Source organism: Babylonia areolata, chromosome 5 (genome assembly GCF_041734735.1).
Source record: "Babylonia areolata isolate BAREFJ2019XMU chromosome 5, ASM4173473v1, whole genome shotgun sequence".
Classification (NCBI taxonomy): domain Eukaryota; kingdom Metazoa; phylum Mollusca; class Gastropoda; order Neogastropoda; family Buccinidae; genus Babylonia; species Babylonia areolata.
The window spans coordinates 5,821,129-5,841,220 of NC_134880.1; the positions used below are offsets into that span (position 1 = coordinate 5,821,129).

A 20,092-nucleotide genomic window follows, 5' to 3' on the forward strand; every position below is an offset into this window, starting at 1 on the left:
AATTAATCAGCTTAATTTTATAGTTTTATTTTGTATAATTTTCAGGGGGGTTGTATGATTTTGTGACACCTTGGGTGTTGAGGCTCAAAGACACAAGATCCATCTCCACCTTATTCCCAACTCTAGACACCGATATCAAAACCCTAATCACAACCCCTCATCCCCAACTCTAGACACCGATATCAAAACCCTAATCACAAACACCTAGCCCTCATCCCCAACTCTAGAAACCAATATCAAAACCTAATCACAGACATTTACACCTCACCACCAATATCAAAACCCTAATCACAACTCCTCATCCCCAACTCTAGACACCAATATCAAAATCCTAATCACAACTCCTCATCCCCAACTCTAGACACCAATATCAAAACCCTAATCACAACCCCTCATCCCCAACTCTAGACACCAATATCAAAACCCTAATCACAACCCCTCATCCCCAACTCAAGACACCGATATCAAAACCCTAATCACAACCCCTCATCCCTAACTCTAGACACCAATATCAAAACCCTAATCACAACCCCTCATCCCCAACTCAAGACACCGATATCAAAACCCTAATCACAACCCCTCATCCCCAACTCAAGACACCGATATCAAAACCCTAATCACAACCCCTCATCCCCAACTCTAGACACCAATATCAAAACCCTAATCACAAACACCTACCCCTCATCCCCAGCTCTAGACACCGATATCAAAACCCTAATCACAAACACCTACCCCTCATCAGGAACTCTAGAAACCAATATCAAAACCTAATCACAGACATTTACACCTCACCACCAATATCAAAACCCTAATCACAACCCCTCATCCCCAACTCTAGACACCAATATCAAAACCCTAATCACAACCCCTCATCCCCAACTCTAGACACCGATATCAAAACCCTAATCACAACCCCTCATCCCCAACTCTAGACACCAATATCAAAACCCTAATCACAACCCCTCATCCCCAACTCTAGACACCAATATCAAAACCCTAATCACAAACACCTACCCCTCATCCCCAACTCTAGACACCAATATCAAAACCTAATCACAGACATTTACACCTCACCACCAATATCAAAACCTAATCACAGACAGCTACCCCTCATCCCCAACTCTAGACACCAATATCAAAACCTAATCACAGACATTTACACCTCACCACCAATATCAAAACCCTAATCACAAACACCTACCCCTCATCCCCAACTCTAGACACCGATATCAAAACCTAATCACAGACATTTACACCTCACCACCAATATCAAAACCTAATCACAGACAGCTACACCTTAGCCCTAACTCTAGACACTGTTATCAAGACACTAACAGTAGTGATCTTCACCCATTTAACACATTCTACTCCAGGTACGATTTGACTCGTACCACGATTACTTCCTCTGTGGATCTGGTACGGTACGAGTCTTCTGGAACCGATACACTATTCTGATTTCGTTTATTCTTGCTTGGTACAGCTGGCGTTCTTAACTGAGCCACTTATGGATTCTGGAAGCTTGAAAACGAAGCTATGTTTGACTGATTAAATCAACAATTCTCCACTTACTTTTGCTGTTTTAGTGAGCAGCCCTACTTTTAACTGCAGTGGTCTCATGTACACCTACACCTTACCCTAACCACACACACCTACACTTTCACCTTATCCCTTAGTCTAGACATATATATATATATATATATATATATATATATATATATATATATATATATATATATAAATCAGTGTGGTTACAGTCAGAACCTTACTTTATACGGTTAACAATAAACAAGTTCAAGGTAAACTTTGTAAAGTTAAGACTTGGAATAAATGATCTGAAAGATAATAAACGTTACTGCGATAACGTAAAGACATGTCCTTTCTGTGACCAAATAGAGGATGAATTTCATTTTCTGCCACGCTGTGATGTCTACAGACCGCTGAGAGAGAAATGTATCTTTAAACCTTGGCAGTTTAGTAGAGATCGTCATGTAAAAAACAAACAAACAAACAAACAAACAAAAAACCCTCCAAAAACCCAACGAAGTTGTGAACATAACCAGAGATGTTGCGATGTACATATTCTATGCGTTCAAGAGAAGGGAAGAACTTGTAGAAGGATGTTAAGTTTGGACAAATAACCCTTATTTTTATTTCAGCAAATGTGCTGTGTTTAAACTTCTGGTATTATTTGATTTATTTACTCATTGTCTTTTCTTTTTGTGGTCATGTGTGTGCACCTAATAAATCATGTGTACAGGCCGGAGGTCTAACATTAGATTCTTTCAGTCTTTGAATCTCTGTATCAGTGTAACAAACCCATTTTCCCGAAGAACTCTCGTGGCGTTAGTGGCCCGGCTGAAGTCTGGATCGAACTGCACACACACAATAGTCACAATGCACACCAGTCACCACACACACTACACACACACCCCACACCCCACACCACACACACCACACACTTCAAACACCACACACACACACACCTCAAAACACCACACACACCACAAACACCACACCACACCACACACAGCACACACTTCAAACACCACACCGCACACACACCACACACACCACACATACCAGACACCACACACAACACACACCACACACACCACACACAACACACGCCACACACCACACACAACACACACCACACATACCACACACCACACACAACACACCACACACCACACACAACACACAACACACACACCACACACCTCAAACACCACACCACACACACCTCAAAAACCATACCACACACACCTCAAAAACCACACCACACACACCTCAAACACCACACCACACACACCTCAAACACCTCAAACACCATACACACCTCAAACACCACACCACACACACCTCAAACACCACACACACCAGTCACCATACAAAAATAATTAGTGAGCTGAGTAGGCTGTAGCACTATAGACTATTGTGTAACATTAAGTTAGCCAATCAATCTGTAGCACTGTAAACTATTCTGTAGCATTTAAGTTAGCCGATCAGGCTGTAGTACTGTAGACTATTATGTAGTATCAAGTGAGCTCACGAGGTTGTGACACTGTAGACTATTGTGTAGCCTTAAGTTTGCCAATCAGGCTGTAGCATATAGATTATTTTGTAGCATCAGGTGAGCTGATCAGGCTGCAGCACTATAGACTGTTGTGTAGCATCGAGTATGTTCATCAGGCTGCAGCACTATAGACTATTACGTAACTTCAAGTGAGCCAATCATGGTGTAGCACTACGGATTAGTATGTAGCTTCAGGTGTGCCACTCAAGCTGTAGCATAATAGACTACTGTGTAGCATTGTGAGCTGATCAGGTGGTAACACTGTAGACTATTCAGGCTGTAGCATTATAGACTACTGTGTAGCAATGTGAGATGATCAGGATGTAGCACTATAGACTATATTGTAGCATAAAGTGATCTTCCTACTGGTGCCCGCCTGGTGGTGAAGAAAGGTTTCAATCCAAGTGCTTGCCAGACGACCTTAGGTAGTTTCAGAGTGCGGTGAGTGAAAGTGTCGGTCTGGCAAGCAGTTGTGTTGAAAAGCTACCGTGGAACGAAACAAAGGCGTCTTTGTTTTGTGAAGCCATAAACAATACACAGGTTGAATTAGCCGTGACAGAAGCCACTGTACTCTTGTATGACTGGGTACGCAGATGTCGTCTGTTTTTGTATTGGCCTTCTCCAAGTAGCAGCTTGCATGAACACAAGAACTGGGCCGAGGTTTGACGCAGAGTGTAGAATAGCTAACATGAAAATACAATAAAGTGGAAAACACTGTTTAGAAGATACAAAAGTGTTCACACCAGAGCTTTACAAAGATTAGTTTGTCTAGTGTAGAAAAGAGTACAGATTTATGAAGAAAATAAAGAGACAAATTGCCAGCTTGCAGTCAAAAGCTGCAGACTGTAAAATGGGCTTTGGTGAAGTGAAATCACTTCGCTGCTCTTTCCACAGATGGCCTGACATTAGCAGTGAACACCAGTTCAACCATTTTAAACCTGCTTTCAATGTCAGAGACCAGGAACAATTTCACTAATTTGTTGATGAAATTCTGCAACACCTCTGTCTTGACAAACCAGTCAGTGCATAGAAAGTCCTATCCGCAACCGACAGACAAACCAGTCAGTGCACAGGAAACCCTGTCCGCAACGAATGCTTTAAATGTGAATAACTCCCCAGGGCCTGATGGTGTATTCGCGGGCATGTTGAAAAACTGTTAACTCACTCAGTACGGCCAGTCCTCTCTTCTCCTCTACACAGACCCCTCGGATGTCCAGTGGGTGTCTGAATGACCCAACCTTTAGCTTCCGTCGTCAGAATTGTGGTATTCTTTGTCAACATTCACCTCTTCAGTATAAGAGCCTTCCGCTTGCAATATTTTGATGATGGTAATTGGGGTGAAACGCTGTTAGCGTCGTCTCTTTCGTCGTTCGTATGGAGAGAGTTAAACATAGGTACTTATAGTCATTGTTCAGTTGTTTAACTGTATTTCTGATTCTGGTACTTACCAAAGTGCTTGGTCATGAGTCATTGTTGTGCCACTTCATAGAGTGTGTGATCCAGAAAATCCTGACATCTACCGTACAGGTTGGCTCTAGAGCACTACCGGAAATTTGTTCTCTCGTAATCTAAATAACCATGTTCTAGCTGGGCTGATGTCAGCCTAAGGCTGATGAGGTACTAGGTGTTTTCGTTTTCTTTTCCCGCGGGTTATTCTACTAATCTAACATTTAGGTTTTGCAAACAGCTGTTCAGAAATATTTCTTGAAAAATTCATTGAAGGTGTATGATTGTTTTGTAGAATTAAGAAAAGCTTTTGAGAGCACTTTTGTGTACAGTTTTACGTAAGGCAGGCACTAGTGGAAAATTTTGCTCCATATTTTGACCAGTATCTACAAATATGTGTGTTCTTGAGTGTGACAGTATTGCATAGTTTTTCGAGTGTCCCAGTGGGGTAAGACATGGATGCGTGCTTTCACCCATTTTATCTATATTCGTAATTATTGAATGGACCCTTTGCACACACAAAAAGTATACATGGCGTCCAGCTATCACCAGATATTGTTAACATTTCTGTTGATTTTGTTGCATATTATGTAGACCTGACCTCTGACCCAACTGCTGGATTCCAAAACCGATAAACGTTTTGAATTTCTTTCGCTGGTGATTGTGACATGGACGAAAACTTATCCAAACTTAACTGTGCTGTTTTTCGCAAAGGAGGATTCCTGGTCGAGTGTGAGCTGTGGAAACATGGTGATGACTTCATCGAGGTGGTGAACACATAAATATTAAGGGCTAAATGTCACTAGCAAGTTTTCACTTGCTCGGGCGACTAGTGAGCAAGCAGCTTAAGCACAGTAGGTACATTAAGATGCATTTCCAGGCTCGGGGATGTAGAATTAGTCTCTTTTTTTAAAGATGCTTTTGAATGGAAGATCTTGACAATACTGATGTACGGTGCGGATGTCTGTGGATTTTGCCTGACTCTGCTCGCCGGACATACAAAAAAGGGGATGCTAGCGAACTCATTCATGTACACACATTCACACATTCATGAACACAGACACGCACAGTCCACAAATTCATGTTCATAAGCACGCACACTCATATATTTATGCACTTATACATGCACATCCATACATTCATGAATGAGAACACGCATACTCACACATTCATTTACACAAACACACACACACACTCGCACATTCATGCACATAAACACGCACACTCATACATTCATGTACATAAACGCGGACACTCCCACATTCATGTACGTAAACAAGCACACTCACACATTCATGTATATAGACAAGCACGCTCACACATTCATGTACATAGACACGCACACTCGCACATTCACGTACATAACACGCACACTCACACATTCATGAACGTAGACACGCACACTCGCACATTCATGCAAACAGACACGCACACTCGCACATTCATGTAGATAACACGCACACTCACATATTCATGTACGTACGTAGACACGCACACTCACCTATTCATGCACGTAAACAAGCACACTCACCTGTTCATGTACATAGACACGCACGCTCACACATTCATGTACATAGACACGCAAACTCACACATTCATGTAAATAAACACGTACACTCACACATTCATGTACGTAAGCAACCACACTCACACATTCATGTACATTGACACGCACATTCACACATTCATGTACATAACACGCACACTCACACATGCATGTACATAAACACGTACACTCGCACTTTCATGTTCATAAACACGTACATTCACACATTCATGTACATAAACACGCACACTCACACATTCATGTAAATAGACACGCACACTTACACATGCATGTACATAAACACGCAAACTCACACTTTAATGTTCATAAACACGTACACTCGCACATTCATGTGCATAAACACGCACACTCACATTATTCATGAACATAAACACGCACACTCACATATTCATGTACGTAAACAAGCACACTCACACATTCATGTACATAGACACGCACACTCACACATTCATGTACATAGACACGCACACTCGCACATTCATGTACATAACACGCACACTCACACATTCAGGTACATAACACGCACACTCACAGGTGGATCCTTACCCTTCCTCCAAGGTTAAACTTCCACTTGTAAGCTTGAACGGTTGCCCAATTGAACAAGTTGTACACAAGGTCTGTGTACAAATTCCTTGGTTCTTCGACTAGCTCATATTCCTCTATCTTGGCACCAAAGGCGAACAAATGTTTCTTCAAAGAAATCTGAGGAACGAGAACGTATGTGTGTGAGTAAGTCCAACTGAGTTTGAGAGTATACTTGTCTCATATGATTTCAGTAGGTACTCTGTGTGTGTGTGTGTGTGTGTGTGTGTGTGTGTGTGTGTGTGTGTGTGTGTGTGTGTGTGTGTGTGTGTGTGTGTGTGTGTGTGTGTGTGTGAGTGCGTGTGTGTCTCTGTCTGTGTCTGTGTGTGTCTGTGAGTGTCTGTATGTGTATGCGCGTACATGTGCATATGTGCGAGGGGGTTGCGATAGTGTGTTTTGTCAGTGTTTCTGTGTGTCTGTGCGTTTGCTAGTGCGCGGGTGTGCGTGTGTATGCACAGTGGAAGAGGTAATATGACACAAAATTCTAATCAAATGTAATGTAGCGAATTTGGATCAGTCTGCACGAATTGATACCTCCTTGATCTGTCCAATCCTCATTGTAGTCATCACCATCACTCTTCCTTGATCTGTCCATGTTTCATTGTCATTATCATCACCATCACACCTCCTTGATCTGTCCATACCTCACTGTAGTCATCATCATAACTCCTTGGTCTATCCATACCTCATTGTAGCAATTATCATCACACCTTGATCAGTCCATACCTCACTGTAGTCATTATCATCACTCCTTGATCTGTCCATACCTCATTGTAGTCATCATCATCATCATCATCATCATCATCATCATCATATTCACACCTTGATCTGTCCATACCTCACTGTAGTCATTATCATCACTCCTTGATCTGTCCATACCTCACTGTAGTCATCATCATCATCATCATCATCATCACACCTTGATCTGTCCATGCCTCATTGTAGTCATCATCATCATCATCATCATCACACCTTGATCTGTCCATACCTCATTGTAGTCATCATCATCATCATCATCATCATCATCATCATCATCATCATCATCATCACACCTTGATCTGTCCATACCTCACTGTAGTCACCATCATCATCATCATCATCATCATCATCATCACACCTTGATCTGTCCATACCTCACTGTAGTCACCATCATCATCATCATCACACCTTGATCTGTCCATACCTCACTGTAGTCACCATCATCATCATCATCACACCTTGATCTGTCCATACCTCACTGTAGTCACCATCATCATCATCATCATCATCATCACACCTTGATCTGTCCATACCTCACTGTAGTCACCATCATCATCATCATCATCACACCTTGATCTGTCCATGCCTCATTGTAGTCACCATCATCATCATCATCATCACACCTTGATCTGTCCATACCTCATTGTAGTCATCATCATCATCATCATCATCATCACACCTTGATCTGTCCATGCCTCATTGTAGTCACCATCATCATCATCATCATCATCATCATCACACCTTGATCTGTCCATACCTCACTGTAGTCATCATCATCATCATCATCATCACTCCTTGATCTGTCCATACTTCACTGTAGTCATCATCATCACCATCATCATCATCATCATCATCATCATCACTCCTTGATCTGTCCATACTTCACTGTAGTCATCATCATCACCATCATCACACCTTGATCTGTCCATACCTCATTGTAGTGACCACCATCATCATCATCATCATCATCATCATCACACCTTGATCTGTCCATACCTCATTGTAGTCATCATCATCATCATCATCATCATCATCATCATCACACCTTGATCTGTCCATACCTCATTGTAGTTTCCATCATCATCATCATCATCATCATCATCATCACACCTTGATCTGTCCATACCTCATTGTAGTCACCATCATCATCATCATCATCATCATCATCATCACACCTTGATCTGTCCATACCTCACTGTAGTCATCATCATCATCATCATCATCATCATCATCATCATCACACCTTGATCTGTCCATACCTCACTGTAGTCATCATCATCATCATCATCATCATCATCATCATCATCATCATCATCATCACTCCTTGATCTGTCCATGCCTCATTGTAGTCACCATCATCATCATCATCATCATCATCATCATCATCATCATCACACCTTGATCTGTCCATGCCTCATTGTAATCATCATCATCATCATCATCATCATCATCATCATCACACCTTGATCTATCCATACCTCATTGTAGTCATCATCATCATCATCATCATCATCATCATCATCATCATCACTCCTTGATCTGTCCATGCCTCACTGTAGTCATTAACATCAGTGAATGTTCATTCCCTTTGGTCATCATGCATGATTTTAGTCATTAACATCTGTGTCTAGTCATTTCATGTGGTCCTCATGCATCATTTTAGCCATCAACGTCAGTGTTTAGTTATTTCCTTTGGTTATCGTGCGTCATTTTAGTCATTAACGAGGGTGTTTAGTCATTTCCTTTGGTCATCATGCGTCATTTTAGTCATCAACGTCAGTGTTTAGTCATTTCCTTTGGTCATCATGCGTCATTTTAGTCATTAACATGGATGTTATTCATTTCATTTGGTCATCATGCGTCATTTTAGTCATTAACATGAATGTTTAGTCATATCCTTTGGTCATCATGTATCTTTTTAGTCATTAACATCAGTGTTTTGTCATTTCCTTTGGACATAATGCGTCACTTTAGTCATCAACGTCAGTGTTTAGTCATTTCCTTTGGTCATCATGCGTCATTTTAGTCATTAACATGAATGTTATTCATTTCATTTGGTCACCATGCGTCATTTTAGCCATCAACGTCAGTGTTTAGTCGTTTCCTTTGGTCATCATGCGTCATTTTAGTCATTAACATGAGTGTTTAGTCATTCCCTTTGGTCATCATGCGTCATTTTAGTCATTAACGTGAGTGTTTAGTCATTTCCTTTGGTCATCGTGCGTCATTTTAGTCATTAACGTGAGTGTTTAGTCGTTTCCTTTGGTCATCATGCGTCATTTTAGTCATTAACATGAGTGTTTAGTCATTCCCTTTGGTCATCATGTATCTTTTTAGTCATTAACGTCAGTGTTTTGTCATTTCCTTTGGACATAATGCGTCACTTTAGTCATCAACGTCAGTGTTTAGTCATTTTCTTTGGTCATCATGCGTCATTTTAGTCATTAACATGAATGTTATTCATTTCATTTGGTCACCATGCGTCATTTTAGTCATTAACATGAGTGTTTAGTCATTCCCTTTGGTCATCATGTATCTTTATAGTCATTAACGTCAGTGTTTTGTCATTTCCTTTGGACATAATGCGTCATTTTAGTCATTAACATGGGTGTTTAGTCATCCCCTTTGGTCATCATGCGTCATTTTAGTCATTAACGTCAGTGTCTAGTAATTGATTTTGGTCACCGTGCACCGTTTTGTTTCATTAGCATTAGTGTCAAGTCGTTTCTTTTGTTCAATCATGCTTCATCTTAACCATTAGCATTTGTGTCATATCATGCCATTGTTCGTCCATGTTTCCGTTAAGTCATTGGCATTTGTGTCATATCATGCCATTGTTCGTCCATGTTTCCGTTAAGTCATTGGCATTTGTGTCATATCATGCCATTGTCCATCCACTTTTCCGTTAAGTCATTAGCATTTGTGTCATACCATGCCATTGTTCGTCCATGTTTCCGTTAAGTCATTGGCATTAGTGTCATATCATGCCATTGTTCGTCCATGTTTCCGTTAAGTCATTGGCATTAGTGTCATATCATGCCATTGTCCATCCATGTTTCCGTTGAGTCAATGGCATTAGTGTTAAATTATGTCATTGTTCATCCATGATTTATTTTACTGTATTCATTTTCATCATCATCAGAATTCAGTTATTACCTCCAGGGTAAGAGCCTTTTTACTCAATCCGGGTGGTAGAATCAAGCTGAAAAGAAAGCATTACACACAATAGTTATCCATATTTCTATGTTTGATGAAAAATAAACTTAAAAATAAACATAACTTCATGCTGTGTCAAAATAATCTATGATGAGAAACAAAGTCCTTTTTTGTCTTTTTTTTCCTTTTCTTTTTTCGTTTGTTTGCTTGTTTGTTGTTTTTTGTCATTTATAACTTTATGCTGTTTGATGGAATAAAAACATGTTCCGTCATGGATAACTTCATGCTGTGCAAAAATATATATCTATATTTGTTGAAAAAGAAATAATTTCGTCATACATAACTTTAAGGTGTGTCAAAATAAATATATGTAATATGCATTTGACGAGAAAAGTTTTTCGTCATATATGAATTTAAGGTGTGTCAAAATAATTATGTGTTTGATGAAACATTTCTAGTCATATGTAACTTCAAACTGTGTTGAAATAAATCGAATGCGACGCAAGATATTAATCAGGGAGAGATAAATAGATTTGTTCAATGAATTTGTTTAAACACACACACACACACACACACACACACACACACACACACACACACACACACACACACACACACACACACACACACACACATACAGAGAGAGAGAGAGAGAGAGAGAGAGAGAGAGAGAGAGAGAGAGAGAGAGAGAGAGAGAGAGAGAGAGAGAGAACTTTTGTTAAACATCCAGCCAAAATTAGTTAGAGAACTTGCAAGTGACGGTGTGTGTGATTCACACAAGGTAATTGACAGTGACAGTGTGTGTGGTTGACACAGAGCATAGACAATGACAGTGTGTGATTCACACAGAAATTAGACAGTGACTGTGTGTGTGATTGACATTTGGGCCTACAGCAAAGTGAGAGCTGTATTATCAATGGTTTCTCCAGTCAATGGGAAATCATTTACAGCTTAGTCTTTTGTGAAGGACTATGACTTAAAATAGGAGGCAAAATTGCACTGGCTCTTAGTGCTGCAGCCTTGTGGGCTGGTTGGCCTTTGGGAACAATACCACCGCCGACTGTCCTAAAACCCTCTTGGCCGAGAGAGCGGGGATGTAACTTGGGAGAGACACTCTCCACTATAATCAAATTCTAGCCCAGATAGTCGGAACAGCAGTTGCCTCCTCTGCTGTTCTGATGGTCATAGTCAGACACGACTGACTATCATATATATATAGACAGTGATAGTTTGGCGCCGTTCACAAGCACATAAGTACAGAATGACGAACAACATCAAAAGACACAATAAAAGAAAAAAAAGAGAAAGAGAAAGAAAATATAGAAATGGGGAGGTAGAAAGAGAAACAGAGAGACAGAAAGAGAAACAGAGACACGAACAGAGAAACAGAAAGACAGAGAGGAAACAGAAAGATCGAAAGACAGAGGCACAGAAAAAGAAACAGACAGATCGAAAAAGGAAACAGAAACGTGAAAAGGGAAACAGATACAGAGAGAGAAACAGAGACACTGAAATGGAAACAAAGACACAGACAGAAAAAAAGGAGATACAAGAAGGAAAACAGAGAGACAGAAAGAGAAACAGAGAGACAGAAAGAGAAACAGAGACACAGAAAGAGAAACAGAGGCACAGAGTGAGAAACAGAGACATACGCAAGAAAATGAAAATAGAAAGAGACACAGAAATGAAAACAGAGACCCAGAAAGATAAACAGACACAGGCAGAGAAACAGAGACACGAACAGAGAAACAGAAAGACAGAGAGGAAACAGAAAGATCGAAAGACAGAGGCACAGAAAGAGAAACAGACAGATCGAAAAAGGAAACAGAAACGTGAAAAGGGAAACAGATACAGAGAGAGAGAAACAGAGACACTGAAATGGAAACAAAGACACAGACAGAAAAAAAAGGAGATACAAGAAGGAAAACAGAGATACAGACAGAGAAACGAAGAGACAGAAAGAGAAACAGAGAGACAGAAAGAGGAACAGAGATACAGGCAAAGAAACAGAGACACAGGCAAAGAAAGAGGCACATAGAAACAGGTACACGGAAGTAGAAACAGAGGTACAGAGAGAGAAACAGAGATACAGAGAGAGAAACAGAGACACAGAGTGAGAAACAGAGGTACAGAGAGAGAAACAGAGACACAGAGAGAGAAACAGAGACACAGAGAGAGAAACAGAGGTACAGAGAGAGAAACAGAGGTACAGAGTGAGAAACAGAGACACAGAGAGAGAAACAGAGGGACAGAAAGAGAAACAGAGGTACAGAGAGAGAAACAGAGATACAGAAAGAGAAACAGAGGCACAGAGTGAGAAACAGAGACATACGCAAGAAAATGAAAATAGAAAGAGACACAGAAATGAAAACAGAGACCCAGAAAGAGAAACAGACACAGGCAGAGAAACGTAGACACAGTCAGAAAAAATAGAGTCACAGACAGGGGAAAAAAAAAGCGGCAAAAAGTGAGCAGAGAAGTGTGCTGACCGGAAGTTGACGTTGGACTTCCTGTGGGCCTCAATGTTGGTGTGGGCCTCAGCCATCCAGTTGGGGTTCTCCGGAACCTCGTGCAGCGTCACGTTGTCCAGCAGGAAGCTGACCCCCAGGCCGGGCCCCCGGATGGACAGTTCAGCACTGGAGGGTTCTGCAGGGCCAACACCGTACCCCTCAGTCAGTCAGTCAGTCACTCACTCAGTCGGTCGGTCCGTCCGTCGGTAGGTCGGTCGGTCTGTAAGCCAGCGAGCCGGTCAGCCGGTCAGCCAGTTAGTCCGTCCGTCCGTCCGTTCGTCAGTCAGTCAGTCCGTCCGTTCGTTCGTCAGTCAGTCCGTCCGTCCGTTCGTTCGCCAGTCAGTCCGTCAGTCCGTCCGTCAGTCAGTCAGTCAGTCAGTCCGTTCGTTCGTTCGTTCGTCAGTCCGTCCGTCCGTTCTTCAGTCAGTCAGTCAGTCAGTTGATAAATTGGTCTGTCTGTCTGTCTGTCTGTCTGTCAGTAAGTCAATCAGTCTGTCGGTCAGTCTGTAGTCATTCGGTCCGTCGGTCCGTTCGTCCGTCAGTTCAGTCAGTCAGTCGGCCAGTCAGTCGTTCGGTCGGTCGGTCGGACTGTCTGTCTGTCTGTCTGTCAGTAAGTCAGTCAATTGGTCAGTCGCTCGCTCGCTCAGTCAGCCAGTCGGGCGGTGGGTCAGATAAAGTAATACGACACCCACCGTTCAAACGTTCGTCCTTCCGACCTCCTCACTCATCCATCTTTCCACCAGCCCGTCACTTACTCACTAACTCACCCTCCTGCCAACCAACTAACCCTCCCACTCAACAAGTCATTCAGACATACATCCATGCTCCCTTCAACCAACCAACTCACCAACCTACTATCCAACCAGCCTACCAACTAATCAACCAACCAACCAACCAGCCAGCCAGCCAGCTTGCAAGTGGGCGTAACCTGCCACGTAATTGTCCCTTCCTCCATCCATGTAGGTAGTTACCCTCCACCCATCCACCCAGTGCACACTCAACTTATCTAACTATCCACCCAGTGCACCCAACAACTTATCTATCCATCCACCCAATGCACCCAACAACTAATCTACCCATCCACCCAGTGCACCCAACAACTTATCTACCCATCCACCCAGTGTACCCAACAACTTATCTAACCATCAACCCGGTGCACCCAACAACTTATCTACCCATCAACCCAGTGTACCCAACAACTTATCTACCCATCCACCCGGTGCACCCAACAACTTATCTACCCATCCACCCAGTGCACCCAACAACTTATCTACCCATCCACCCAGTGCACCCAACAACTTATCTACCCATCAACCCAGTGCACCCAACAACTTATCTACCCATCCACCCAGTGCACCCAACAACTTATCTAGATACCCATCCACCCAATGCACCCAACAACTTAACTACCCACCCACCCAATGCACCCAACAACTTATCTACCCATCAACCCGGTGCACCCAACAATTTATCTAGATACCCAGGAGGAAGGTGGCAGAATGGTTAAGACGCTCAGCTGCCAATACAGAGAGTCCGTGAGGGTGTGGGTTCGAATCCCGCTCTCGCCCTTTCTCCTAAGTTTGACTGGAAAATCAAACTGAGCGTCTAGTCTTTCGGATGAGACGATAAACCGAGGTCCCGTGTGCAGCACGCACTTGGCGCACTGAAAAAGAACCCATGGCAACGAGAGTGTTGTCCTCTGGCGAAATTACGTAAAATGAAATCCACTTTCATAGGTACACAAATATGTAAGCATGCACTCAAGGCCTGACTAAGCGCGTTGGGTCATGCTGCTGGTCAGGCATCTGCTCAACAGATGTGGTGTAGCGTGTATGGATTTGTCCGAACGCAGTGACGCCTCCTTGAGAAAGTGAAACTGAAACTGAAACTAGATACCCATCCACCCAGTGCACACTCAACTTATCTACCCATCAACCCAATGCACCCAACAACTTATCTACCCATCCACCTGGTGCACCCAACAACTTATCTAACCATCCACCCAGTGCACCCAACAACTTATCTAACCATCCACCCAGTGCACCCAACAACTTATCTACTTATCCACCCTGTGCACCGAACCATTGATCTACCCATCCACCCAGTGTACCCAACAACTTATCCACCCATCAACCCAATGCACCCAACAACTTATCTACCCATCCACCCGGTGCACCAAACAACTTATCTACCCATCAACCCTGTGCACCCAACAACTTATCTACCCATCCACCCGGTGCACCCAACAACTTATCTACCCATAAACCCGGTGCACCCAACAACTTATCTACCCATCCACCCTGTGCACCCAACAACCTATCTACCCATACACCCAGTACACCCAACAACTTATCTACCCATAAACCCGGTGCACCCAACAACTTATCTACCCATCAACCCAGTGCACCCAACAACTTATCTACCCATCCACCCGGTGCACCCAACAACTTATCTACCCATCCACCCAGTGCACCCAACAACTTATCTACCCATCCACCCAATGCACCCAACAACTTATCTACCCATCCACCCAGTGCACCCAACAACTTATCTACCCATCCACCCAATGCACCCAACAACTTATCTACCCACCCACCCAATGCACCCAACAACTTATCTACCCATCCACCCGGTGCACCCAACAACTTATCTACCCATCCACCCAGTGCACCCAACAACTTATCTACCCATCCACCCAGTGCACCCAACAACTTATCTACTTATCCACCCTGTGCACCGAACCATTGATCAACCCATCCACCCAGTGCACACTCAACTTATCTACCCATCAACCCGGTGCACCCATAAACTTATCTACCCATCCACCCAGTGCACCCAACAACTTATCTACCCATCCACCCGGTGCACCCAACAACTTATCTACCCATCCACCCAGTGCACCCATCAACTTATCTACCCATCAACCCGGTGCACCCAACAACTTATCTAGATACCCATCCACCCAGTGCACGCTCAACTTATCTACCCATCAACCCGGTGCACCCAACAATTTATCTACCCATCCACCCAACCATCCAGTGCACCACCACCCTGATGTATCGACCACCCACCATTACCCAACCAATGCAGCATGTAGTGTACATCAGGAGAGATTACCTAACATTGGGGCGTCAATGCTGCCCTTGAGCCGAATCCAGCCGTTCTCAACACGGCAAAATGCACGGTAGGCGATGATGTAGCTCTGTTTCTTCTCTGCAACAGCAGTGAGTGCACACACAAACACATGCACGGACAGAAATGAATCAAAAACATGCACAGACAGACTTTGCAAGTGGACATCACCACAGCATAAAAAGATTTGTTTTTTCATTATCATTATTATTATTATTATTATCATTATTATTATTATTATTATTATTATTATTATTATCATCATCATCATCGTTGCTGTTGTTATCATTACAATTACAACCAGTTTCAGTTTCAAGGAGGTGTCAGAGCGTGCGGACAAATCCATATATGCTACACCACATTCGCTGAGGATGATATAACAGCCACAACACCATGATGATGATGATGATGATGATGATGATGATGATGATGATGATGATGATGATAACACATAAGCCAACAACCACACGAAACGTTAACACAACCATAAAGAAGAGATGAAGAAGAGCAAGGCAACACAAAGAGTTGATAAAAACGACCTGTTCAAAGTTTACTACACACTACACACAACACTGTCTTTCAGCCTGCCACGGGCTGATGACCACCTACCGATTCCGACCAGATTGATTTGCACCACCACCTTGAAAGTCTGCCAAATTTTGCCAGGCACGTCGTTGAGGAGTTTGGCATAGCCCTCAAAGACATAATGGTGACCTCTGGTCAGGTTGATGCTTTGGACTGGTCCCTCCAGTGTGCGGTCTCTGCACCAACACAGCACGAGTGTTCCGACACACACATGGCACAAAACCAACACAACACGTGTGTTTCAGCACACACACACGCATGACACAGAACCAACACAACACGTGTGTTCCGACACACACATGACACAGAGTCAACACAACACGTGTGTTTCAGCACACACACATGACACAGAACCAACAGAACACGTGTGTTCCGACACACACATGACAGAACCAACACAACACGAGTGTTCCGACACACACATGACACAGAACCATCACAACACGAGTGTTCCGACACACACATCACACAGAACCATCACAACACGAGTGTTCCGACACACACATCACACAAAACCAACACAACACGTGTGTTCCGACACACACATGACAAAACCAACACAACACGTGTGTTTCAGCACACACACATGACACAGAACCGACACAACACGAGTGTTCCGACATACACATGACGCAGAACCAACACAATATGACACAGAACCAACGCAACACGAGTGTTCCGACACACACATGACACAGAACCAACACAACACGAGTGTTCCGACACACGCATGACACAGAACCGACACAAAACGAGTGTTCCGACACACACATGACACAGAACCAACACAACACGAGTGTTCCGACACACACATGACACAGAACCAACACAACACGTGTGTTCCGACACACACATGACACGGAACCAACACAACACGTGTGTTCCAGCACACACACATGACACAGAACCAACACAACACGTGTGTTCCAGCACACACACATGACAGAACCAACACAACACGTGTGTTCCAGCACACACACATGACACAGAACCAACACAACACTAGTGTTATTGCACACACACATGACAGAACCAACACAAGACGTGTGTTCCAGCACACACACATGACAGAATCTAGTTCTTGAAATTTCTTTGACACAGATCGAACCAGTCCTGACGTTTACAGCTGAATCTGGGGCATGGAAGAAGAATGCAAACAAACTGAAACAGTTCATAGATTCGCTATTAAATGATTTCTGAGCGTTCACCTACATGCATCAAATAAATTAGTATGTGGAGAAATCGGTAGATATCCTCTGTACATTAGAACATCAGTTAAATGCATCAGATACTGGTTGAGGCTTCTCAAGCAGCTTGTGTCAAGACTGAGCAGACATGCGTATGAAATGCTCCTAATGCAACGTGAATCTGGTCGTATCAAGTGGGTGTCAAATGTGCACACCATTCTGTGTCGAAATGGTCTTGGCATTGTGTGGCTTAGCTATGGCGTTGGTTAGGAATAATGCTTTTCTTGCTGAATATAATAATAACTAGACTTACTCCCTGTTATAAGCAAAACTGGCATTCAGAAGTTCTTTAAAAAAAGAAACAGATATCCAAACAGAAAACTACTTTACTTTCATTACAAACAAATGGCATGGAGATAACTTAATTAGATTTCGGTTAAGGGTTAGTGGTAAAGGAACTAAAGGCATTGTTCCTACGTGAAACAGAATTAGACGCTGTTTGTCCACCTTGTTAAATGGAATTCGTTTTTTTCCCACTGCTCAGCATATAAGGATATCTGTCGAAACTGTGGTATTTTAGAATTAACTTGTTAGATTTCTGACCAAACACGTGCAGTAAATATTATATCCTGTAGCAATAAACATGTTATACAAGATCTGGCAAAATACACTGCAAGCAATACAGATTAGAAAAGAAAGAAAGTGCATTTAGTAACTGAGATTCAATATCAATGATTGAATCTTCAAAATGTTCCGTTGTCCTTTTGCGCGCGCGCGCGCGTGTGTGTGTGTGTGTGTGTGTGTGTGTGTGTTGGGGGGCGGGGGAGAGGGGGAGGAGGAGAAAGAGGGAGGGGAAGTATGAGCTTGCGGAGACGTGCATGTTTTGCATGCGAGTACGTGCGTGGTTTGCTCTTGGGTATGTGTATTGTGTGCTTATGAGTTCATGCATGTTTTGCTTGCAGGTAAATGCAGGTTTATGTATGGTGAGACGGAGAGGTGAGATGGTGGTGCAGAGTTGTGTGTGCCAGTTTCTGGAATTGTGCTCACGATTGTTTGTAATGCCCCAGTGTCCGAAGGGCTTCATTGCTGATTGGACATTGAAATGATTGTCATTGTCCCTATCTCTCTCTCTCTCTCTCTCTCTCATACACACACACACACACACACACACACACACACACGCGTGCACACACACACACACACACACACACACACACACACACACACACACAGATAGAGAGACAGAGACAGAGGGACAGGGGCAGAGTTCACAACTGCGTGATTGTTTAGACTGACTTGTTTGGTTGATTTTTTTTTTCAATTAAACACACACACACACACACACACACACACACACACACGCACGCACGCACGCACACACACACACACACACACACACGCACACACATTCGCCCGGCCCACTTACCACCCTCACATACACACTAACCACATTGCTGCATGCTTTTTTTTTAATGACTGATTCGTTTGTCTTTTCGTTCTGTTAAATTACAAGAATTTTTTTTTGCTGATTGTTGTATTTGGATTCTGCGTCTCCTGCACTCTCTCTCTCTCTCTCTCTCTCTCTCACACACACACACACGCACTGGCACGCACGCACGCACACACATACACACACGTGGAGAGAGAGAGAGAGAGAGAGAGAGAGAGAGAGAGAGAGAGAGAGAGAGAGAGAGAGAGAGAATGAGAATGCACTACTTTTGCGACTAATTTGTATCAGTTCTGTTCAATGACAACATTTGTTTTACATTATAAGTGCTGTATATGGAGATTAAAACACATAACTGCACTATTGGATTTTGTTTTGTTTATATTTACGTGAAAATCAATCGTTTACATTTTTTTAACCTAAATATGATATATACAACTGTAATGTGACTATATGAAGTAGAGCTAGATGGTCTACCCTCCTGTGGAGATGGAACTCAGTGGCAGCAAATGATGTGGCCCTAATGACCAGTATTTCCTCACTGCTGCAGAACCGTTTCTCATTATACCATATTTATGCACGTGTTGTGAGAACGTTTGCCAACGAGGCCATCCAACGTCAAGGACAGAAGGTTGTTCAGTCCGT

General features: G+C 42.9%; 1 protein-coding gene across 1 annotated transcript in view; it reads right to left on the bottom strand.

Moving 5' to 3' along the window:
- LOC143282565 (uncharacterized) overlaps positions 1-20,092 on the bottom strand; it is a 51,868-nt gene that overhangs the window by 25,550 nt on the left and 6,226 nt on the right. Inside the window, exons 2-7 of the mRNA XM_076588254.1 lie at positions 16,838-16,989; positions 16,214-16,309; positions 13,076-13,232; positions 10,587-10,632; positions 6,636-6,791; positions 2,317-2,372 (exon numbers count right to left, since the gene is read on the bottom strand). Coding sequence (XP_076444369.1) covers positions 2,317-2,372; positions 6,636-6,791; positions 10,587-10,632; positions 13,076-13,232; positions 16,214-16,309; positions 16,838-16,989 — 663 coding nt within the window. The remainder of the gene's footprint in view (positions 1-2,316; positions 2,373-6,635; positions 6,792-10,586; positions 10,633-13,075; positions 13,233-16,213; positions 16,310-16,837; positions 16,990-20,092) is intronic.